Here is a 10,000-nt window from a genome sequence, read left to right as displayed (position 1 = left end):
GGCTCGGACACTGCTGAGAAGGGACAAGAAACAGTTCATAAGGAAACTTGCTGAGGAGGTTGAAGGCCATTTCTTGGTAAACGACCTTCGCCCTGCCTACCAAGCCCTGAGAAAGTTGAATCCTAAGCCTTCCTCGCAGATGACTGCAGTCCGATCAGCGGATGGACGGATCATCTCAGATCATGCTGGGGTTCGTGAACGTTGGGCTGAGTATTTTGAGCAGTTGTACCAGGTAGACCGTCCAACAGTTAGCTTGGATGCAAGCGATGCCACAATACCTGTGCCGGACCCACTCATCAGTGAGGAATCTCCTACCCTAACGGAGGTTAGGATGGCGATTTCTAAGCTGAAGGGTGGGAAAGCTGCGGGCATATGTGATATCCCTGCTGAACTTCTAAAGGCTTGGGGTGAACCTATGGCTCGGGGCTTGTGTACAGTCCTGACTGCCATCTGGCAGTCTGGTACCATTCCCCCCGACCTGTTGAGGGGCGTGGTCATCCCTCCCTGGAAGGGGAAAAGGGATCGTTGGGACTGTAGCAACTACTGTGGCATTACACTGCTCAAGATACCAGGCAAAGTTTTCGCCCACATTCTTCTGAAACGGATCCGCGACCACCTACTGAAGCATCAGAGACCAGAGCAGTCTGGATTCACTCCTGGCAAGTCCACAATAGACCGAATACTAGCGCTTCGAGTAATTGTGGAACGCTGTCGTGAGTTTGGTCGTGGGTTGCTTGCAGCCTACATCGACCTCAAGAAGGCATTTGACTCGGTTCATCGTGAATCGCTATGGGAGATCCTGAGACTCGGGGGAATTCCGACACAGATTATTGGCCAAATAGCAAGTCTTTATACCGGTACTGAAAGTGCTGTAATGTGTGATGGGGATCTGTCAAACTTCCTTGTTAATTCAGGGGTGAGGCAAGGCTGTGTCCTTGCACCAACACTTTTCAAAACCTGTATGGACTGGATGATGGGCAGAGCTATTAGCCAAAGTCAGTGTGGAGCAACACTAGGCAATATCAAAGTCTCAGACCTTGACTTTGCCGACGATATTGCTATCCTATCTGAGTCCTTGGAGTCACTGGTGGCGGCTCTTGATGCATTTAGCAATGAGGCGAAGCCCTTAGGCCTAGAGGTCTCCTGGACCAAGACCAAGATTCAGGACTTTGGGGGCCTGTTAAGGGAACCCGTTCAGTTGACCCATGCTTGCGGTAGAGCAAGCATGGATTCAACAGAGAGTTTTACATACCTTGGTAGCGTAGTCCATATCTCTGGGCTGTCAGACCAAGAAGTCAATAGACAGATTGGTCTGGCAACAGGAGCCATGAACTTGATCAACAAGAGCATTTGGAGATGTCAGTACCTATGCAGAAGGACCAAGTTACATGTCTATATGGCCTTGATACTGCCAGTTTTGCTCTATGGAAGCGAAACCTGGACGCTATCCAGTGCCTTGGAGTCTCGTCTTGATGCCTTTTGTAACAAGTCTCTTCGCCGGATCATGGGGTACAGTTGGCAAGACCACGTGTCCAACCAACGGTTACACCGCGAGACTGGCATGGGATCTGTTACTTGCATAATCCGGGATCGTCAACTCAGGCTATATGAACACCTAGCTCGTTTCCCTGTGGATGACCCTGCTCATCAGGTTGTCTCTTTGCGAGACAACCCTGGGTGGAGGAGGCCTGTGGGACGACCCTGGAGGTCATGTCTTGGGTAGCTCGACGAGACCTGTGCGGTCATGCGCTCTGTAGTGAAATGGATACGTGATCTTTATGCCTCACATACCAGAAAAGCCATGTGTGCCTTCTCTTATAATAACTCCACTGTCCTCAGCCGACCCCAACAGGTCCTACAGCCGTGACAATTGATAATTGACCTTAAACACGCTTAAATCCACCCTTATTGCTTGTAAACAATTCCCATTACGTTATTCTCATGTCTGTGTGTACAATTAATGTGTGTTTATACTCAAAATGTTCATCAAAAATGCTTATTCCGAACACTAAATCTGTTATCGCTATCTTTATTGATATTCGAAATGATGTTTATGTTGTTGTGACTACTCCGCATTTGTCTCCTTATCATGAACCTTTTTAGTTTGTAAACACATAACTCTCTTCTTACACACAACTGTTATAATGTACCCTTGTTCCTTCACCAACGGAACCACCATGTGACCATATTGTATCAGAATTTTTGTTCTTTCAAATTCTTTCATGTTTTTCATTATGATGTTTCAAAACGATAATTTGTTCATAGAATTTCGGAGCAGTTAGACAGACCGCTCGCAGCCAGCACGCGGTCGGTCGTGATGATTCTGCCTCCCAGGCAGGTCCTCCTGCCTTTGCCCGTCCTGCTACCATACTCTCGCGAAATAAAGTTGTGAACCATCGACAACTTTAACTCACCCCCCCTGAAGACAAACCACCAGAGAAACCAGAGTACCACCCTGTGGGGACACATCTTGTCTCGCGTCACCACACGTCCCCTTCATCTTTACATCAGTGCCACCCTGTGGGATCATCAACTCCCCCTTATTATTATATTGGTGGCATCGCTCTGGGATAATCGCACCACACGAAACCCTCCGAAGATTAATTGCCTCACACGAAGTCCCTCTTGAAGACAGTTTTATTGATTCCTGCAAGCGGAGACACCTTTGGTCAACTTCTGTCCACTGCAAGACTTTTCATCTCAGATACATCTGCGAATCCCCGACATGAAGCACGATCCGTTGACATCGGGGGGGGGGCGCTTCCTCAGCACACAGTACTTCAACCCTTGTCGCAGTCTTCATATTTGCTGCAGTTGCCTGAACGCCTGCAAATCAATCAACCACTGCCCTGCCCAGTACCTCAAGGTGAGTTCCTATTATCCTCGCTGTTCTCTTTGTTTAGGAAATCCCCTGTGAAGGTGAAGTGTCTGATTTCCCTCTCGCTCTCGCGAAACACGTGGTTCCTCCCCCTCATAAAGAAAACTAGAACTCCCCTCAGCTGACATCTGTTCTCCCGCTCGCGCTGTGCCTCGCCTCACTCACTCATGCCCTGCGGTTTTGCCTAACCTTTTTCTCTCTTTCTCTCATTCCTCTGTAGTTCTTTCTACTTATGAGTACTTAATAAGTTTCATGCTAATCTACAGCGTGATGATTTCTGAATCAACATGATGCTGGAATTCCCAGTTCATTCATTTGAACTATTTTCATAGGAATTCTTCCTGTGTATTTTGCAGATGTTTTTTAATAGTATCTTGCTAGAAAATTACTTCCTGTATCCTAGCATGCAATTACCCTTAATTTAACTCTCTTAACCTACGCATTTTCGCATGCAACTACTCTCCTTTCCTGAAGGAATATTTTTCTATGGTTAGCTACACTCACATGTGTCAGCATGAATCTACATTTTATTCGTGGAGAATCATTCCATGTATTTTGCATGGCTCTGTAACTCGTAATTTCCTCGAGATTTTATCCCTACAATCTCGATTAGGGGGGAGGGGTCATTACTCTGCCTTTAATCTCTCGGGTGAATGTTGCAATTACACTATTCCGAATCCATGACACTTGCTTCCAATCTTTTCCTAATGCATTACGAGTTCGTGTTGATATTGTAACTCCCTGAGTATGGCTTATGACCTCTGTCGCAGACATAGTACTGTCGTTCCCGTTGTGGTCCTCAGAGCCAGACGCCCCGTGCTAAGCCCACACGCTTGACACTTGACTCTCGGATCACCACGTCGCCTGCCCTCGCGCCGATCCCTGGCGCGCCAAGCCTCGCTCGCCCCGTTAACGAGCCCATCTCATACGACGTTCCTCGCTGTCGCATCACCTTCGCGACCCATTCTGTCCCCCACATGGCACATCGCTGCAACTCCGGCCATGTCCGCCGCCTCGTCCGCTGGTGATCGCCGCCTGACGTCATCGCCGCATCGCATCTCGTCTCACTCACGGAACGCCCCTCGCACACCTGCCGACGAGCCCTTGTTTATCTGCTGCAACTCCCGTCGTGTCCGCCGCCTCGTCCGCCTGTTGACTGCCGCTCGACGGTCCTCGCCGCATCTCGTCGCATCTCAACTCCTCCCACACCTGATCCGTGCTAGTGTTCCCTGGGCAAGAAATGGTCCTGTCTTGCCTGCCGAACACCTCGGTGACGCATCCACCATGGTGCTCCTCCTCTCCAGAGATGACGAATCCTTCTCGCACAACGACGTGACCTGATTCTTCGAAGCCCTTGCTCGCACGATTCCCTCTCAGTCCTCATCTTTCCTCGCAACTTGTCCCCAGAAATCTTCTAGAGCGGTGTGCGTGTCATTAACGACTGGCCCACGGCGCGGTGACAGGTTACTGTGTCCTTCACGATCCTGTGGAACGATGGACAAGCTCCTTGACTGATCATCACTGTCTTGCTCCCGTCAGACCACCTGCGGCTTCAGTAACAGTGACCTTGCAACAAGCTCCCTAGGCCCTGACCTTAGAAGTCACTGTGCGACCTTCCCTCATGCTCATCTGCAAGATACGAGCCTTCCGGTCCGATTGGCCTCCGTCCTAGCTACCTGTCAGCCACCTGCATCGTCTACTCCAAGAATCGAGGACGATTCTTCTTAGGTGACCGAGCGATGTAAGTGAAATGGATACGTGATCTTTATGCCTCACATACCAGAAAGCCATGTGTGGCCTTCTCTATAATAACTCCACTGTCCTCCCCAGCCGACCCCCAATCAGGTCTACAGCCGTGACATTGTAATTGACCTTAGAACACGCTTAATCCCCCCTTATTGCTTGTAAACATTCCCATGACGTTATTCTCATGTCTGTGTGTACAATTTATGTTGTGTGTTTATCTCAAAATGTTCATCATAAATGCTTTATCCGAATCACCTAATATGTTTCGCTATCTTTATTGATATTCGAAATGATTTTATGTTTGTGAATACTTCCGCAATTTTGTCTCCTTATCATGAACCTTTTTTAGTTTGTCAACACCATAACACCGAAACTGTATATAAGGTACTCCTTGTTCCTTCACCACGGAACCACCATGTGACATTGTATCAGAATTTTTGTTCATTCAAATTCTTTCAATGTTTTTGCATTATGATGTTGTTTTCAAAACGATATTTGTTCATAGAAATTTCGGAGCAGTTAGACAGACCGCTCCGCAGCAGCAAGCGGGTAGGTCGGGACGATTCTGCCTCCCAGGCAGTTCTCCTGCTTGCCCGTCCTGCTACCATCAAACCTCTGTCAGAATAAAGTTTGGAACCCATCGACAACTTAACTCACACCCTGAAGAACAAACCACCAAGAAACCAGAGTACCACCCTGTGGGGAACTCTTGGTCTCGCGTCACACACGTTCCCCTTCATCTTTACATCAGTGCCACCCTGTGGGATCATCAACTCCCCCTTATTATTATACGCCCCCGTCGGCGTTAGCCCCTTGATGATATACAGAGAAAGAGAAAGAGAGAGAGAGAGAGAGAGAGAGAGAGAGAGAGAGAGAGAAGGATAGAAGGAGAGAAGAAATTGAAGGAGAGAGAAGGAGAGAAGGAGAGAAGGAGAGGAAAGAAAGAGAGAAAGATGTATTATACATATATACATACATGCATATATATATATATAAATATATTATATATATAGTATATATATATATATAGATTATTATTATATATATAGTATATTATATAGTATATATTGTATCCTTATATATATATATCTTTTCATAGTATATATATAGATATATAGTATATCTCTATATATATTTATCTATATATATATACATACATACTACATCTATATATTCTATATATATATATATATATATATTATATATATATATATAATATTCATATATATAGTATATATATATGTGTGTGTGTGTGTGTGTGTGTGTGTGTGTGTGTGTGTGTGTGTGTGTGTGTGTGTATGTGTGTGTGTGTGCGTATGTATGAGGAGTACAGGAGGAGGAATAGAAAGAGCAGGAGGGAGAATCGAGGAGGAGGAGGGGAGAAGGAGGAGGAGGAGGAGGAGAAAGAGGAGGAGGAGTGGAAGAAGAGGAGGAGGAGAGGAAGAGGAGATCAGGATATGATGATGATGAGGAGGAGAGGGAGGAGAGAAGGAGAGGAGGAAAAGATGAGGAGATGAGCAGATGAAGAGGAGGAAGTGGCGGATGAGGGAGAGGAGGAGAATAGGAGGAGGAGGAGGAGGAAGAGGAGGAGGAGGAAGGGGAAGAGGTGATGGTGGTGGAGGTGAATGTGGAGGTAGAGGAGGAAGAGGAGGAAGTGAAGAGAAGAGAAGAAGAAGAAGAAGAAGAAGATGAAGATGAAAATGAAGATGAAGATGAAGATGAAGATGAAGATAAAGATAAAGATAAAGATAAAGATAAAGATAAAGATAAAGATAAAAGATAAAATATGAAGTGAAGATGAAGATGAAGATGAAGATGATATGAATATGAAGATGAAGATGAAGATGAAGATGAAGATGAAGATGGAGATGAAAAAAACAAGTAAAGAAGAAGAAGAAGAAGAAGGAGAAGAAGAAGAAGAAGAAAAGAAGAAGAAAAAGAAGTAGCAGAAGAAAAATAAGAAGGAGGAGGAGGAGGAGGAGGAAAGGAGGTGGAATGGGAGGGGCATCGTGCAAGGGAGGGAGTGCAGGATAACAACATAAATACATCGCTGTTTAAGGTCGCAGTCTGCACGGTGTAGTTTAAGTCTGCAGTGCATTCGCCCCTCTCTGCCGATGCTTAGAACAGTGAGTGTGGATCGTAGAGGGAAAAAGTGTTTTTGATGGTGGCAAGTTTAAAGAAGAAAGAGAGAGATAAGGGCGAGAGAGAGAGAGAGAGAGAGAGTGAGAGTGAGGGTGAGAGTGAGAGTGAGAGCGAGAGTGAGTGCGAGAGAGAGAGAGTGTGAGAGTGACAGCGAGAGTGAGAGTGAGAGTGAGAATGAGTGTGAGAGTGAGATGCAAAAGAGAGAGAGAGACAGAGACCGAGAAGAAGAAAAAAAGGAAGAAAGATAGATAGACAGAGAAATAGATAGACAGAGTTGGAGAGAGGTGTAGAGATCATGTATATAAATATAAATATAAACAAACCATTTCGACCAATTAAGTGAGCCTAGAAAACTAAAACACCAATTAACAAGGAGCACCATTTTCCCCAGCAACACCATGAAGGTGTTCCTTGTTTTCAGTACGCTGTTGGTGACCAATTGTCTGCGGCCTCCGAGGACTTTGACCTCACGCTCTTTTGCTGCCCAACCAACGACCGAATTCTCTCGGAACTCCAGAAAGTGCTAGGTACACGTGTTATAAAAGTGTGTTATGTCAGAAAATGAAAACCAGTGAAGACTCTTTTATATATATATATATATATTATATACATTTATATATATATATATATATGGTTGTTGTGTCATTATTTTATGCTATATAAAGAGTGTTGTGTATCATTTTTTTATATATATATATTTTTATTATATATCTATATATATATTTATATATAAAATATAGATATAATATATTATAAAACAAACAGTGTTGTGTATTATTTCATATATAATTACTAGTTGTTGTGTACCTATTATCATTATTATTTAATATTTTATTATTAGTATTATTATTATTATTATCAATTTTATTATTATTATTATATATTATTATTTTATTATTACTATATATCTCGATATTATAGGATATATATAATAGATATATATCTATATATTATATATATAGTGTTGTGTATTATTATCTATATATATATATTATATATTAGATATATATATATATAATATATATATATATTATATACATTATATAATATATATATATATATAATATAAATATATAATGATATATATAGCTATATATTATATATATATATATATATATATATTATTGTGTATTATTATGTATATATTATTTTCGTGCATTCTTTCTATATAGTATACTAAAAATTTTTTATCTTATTATGTTATTATATAGTGTTATTCATTTATCATATATATCTGTAGATATATGTATATATAGTAATATATATATATAGTATATATATATGTATATGTTTATATATATATTATATATATTATATATATCTATATAATATGTATATATACCTAGTGTTGTTATGTAATTTATATATATTATATATATATATATAATATATATATTATAATATATATATATATATATTATATATATATATATATGGTGTTGTGTATTATTTTTTCTGTATATTTAACATCTTACCTCAATCTATAGACATCGATGATAAACTGGCTACCTTAACTTCGACAACTAGGAGACTCCAAGAAGCAATGACGAAACAACACACAGGTAATAAGCACAATGAAATACTTGTTCACAAAAAAAAAAGAATCGAAAAATAGAAAAAAAAATCAAACGTCATCTCCACTTTCCTCACTTCTTTTTTTTCGATTGGTTATGCAGCCGTTATCCACCAGGTCGAAATCACGCGCAGACAGGTGGAGGACCTGACCACTAGGATCGAGCAGGTGGAGGCGAGGCGAGAGGAGAGTGATCGGCAAATGGCAGAGTTCATGGCAGGTGAGTCTCTGTGAAGAACTGTGTGCGTTGTCTTTTGGGAGAGGCTTACACGGGGTGTCCCTGGTGTGGGAGTGGTTCTGATGTGGGAAGCAGGAAAAAAAATGCTTGAAGGTTATGTGCATAGAGAGGTCTGATGATGATACATACTCACACACACGTACACGCACAAACACACACACACACACGGACACACACACACACACACACGGACACACACACACACACAAACAAACAGAAAAAAAACAGACAGACAGAGAGAGACATAAATGTAAGTATAATAAACTAGATACACCAACAAAAAATATATTCAGTCAAAGAAAGAAAAAAACAAACAAAAGAAGAAAAGGGAATCAGATTCGAATAAAACTTTGAAGTCTTCTCATTTCCAGGGACTGAAGATTACCTGGCGACTGTAGCTACCAGATTTCAAGAGTTGCTGGAAATTCTGGAAAAACAGTACAAAAGTAAGTGTACCCAGAATGCTAAAAAAAAAGAAAAAGGAGAGAAAAAAGAAAAAGGAAAAAAGAAACTATTACACAAGACAAATCTTGAGACTTGGTTAGAGTTGGATCGCCTACAAAGTCTTATAAAGGATTCCATCCTGTTCTACTTTCTCGTCTCGACTTTGTTTGAACTGTCGATATTAAAACGCAGGGTATAGTATGAGTAATTAATAAGGATATTTATGATGTTTTTCTTAAGAGAATATTCTAGACCGCTTCCACCTTCACAACCGACTAAAGTATATTTACAACTTCAGTCCGTGCGGGTAAATATGTAGGTGGCTGTGTGTACGTATCTGGGTATGAGTGCTGGTATGTGTGTTTGGATTTTGTAATATTCACATTTTCGGCCATGCGTACGTGTATGTGTGCGTTTCATAGGTGTATATATGTGTGTATTCTAAGCGTGTATATATTTGTATTTTCTGTTATGTGTACATGTATGTGTGTTTTATGCTTGTGTGTAATTTGCTTTGCTGTAGTGTGTATTTTTCGGTTATGTATACATGTATGTGTGTAATTTAAGCATGCGTGCATTCATATTTCTGTTATTTTTTTGTTTTTGTTTTTTTTTTTTGTTTTTAAAATGATGCATATTTCCTGCCGTGTGTACTAGTATGTGTGCTTTTCCGCGTGTGTGCGTTCGTATTTTTTGTTATGTGTAAATGTGTTTGAAGCGTATGTGTATTTCGACTTTCTGTTATGTGTATTTATAGGTCATGTATACATGTATGTCTGGCGTAGGGGTGTATTTCAATCGTGCGTACATTCGTATTTTCCATCACATGTGTCTTCCAAGCGTGCGTACTTTTGCTTTATTTACGTCCATGTGCGTGTGTGCGTTTCCTCACCCGATCGGCGTTCACCCACAGCCTCCGGTCGCAGCCGCCAGGAGCTCGAGAAGAAGGTCGACATCTTAGACATCATCCAGCGACAAA

The 10,000-nt window shown here is 41.7% G+C and overlaps 1 protein-coding gene across 1 annotated transcript in view; it reads left to right on the top strand.

Moving 5' to 3' along the window:
* The first annotated feature begins 7,164 nt into the window (after nucleotides 1-7,164).
* Nucleotides 7,165-10,000, top strand: part of LOC119584351 (protocadherin Fat 4-like) — a 12,396-nt gene continuing 9,560 nt past the window's right edge. Inside the window, 6 exon segments of the mRNA XM_037932915.1 lie at nucleotides 7,165-7,203; nucleotides 7,206-7,293; nucleotides 8,254-8,328; nucleotides 8,443-8,559; nucleotides 8,949-9,023; nucleotides 9,935-10,000. The exon segment at nucleotides 9,935-10,000 is cut by the window's right edge and continues 30 nt beyond it. Of these exon segments, the coding sequence (XP_037788843.1) occupies nucleotides 7,165-7,203; nucleotides 7,206-7,293; nucleotides 8,254-8,328; nucleotides 8,443-8,559; nucleotides 8,949-9,023; nucleotides 9,935-10,000 (460 nt within the window).

The sequence above is a fragment of the Penaeus monodon genome, chromosome 18 (assembly GCF_015228065.2).
Source record: "Penaeus monodon isolate SGIC_2016 chromosome 18, NSTDA_Pmon_1, whole genome shotgun sequence".
NCBI classification, from domain to species: domain Eukaryota; kingdom Metazoa; phylum Arthropoda; class Malacostraca; order Decapoda; family Penaeidae; genus Penaeus; species Penaeus monodon.
Note: the sequence above shows the minus strand (reverse complement) of the source record. Positions and strands in the feature narration are given on the sequence as shown.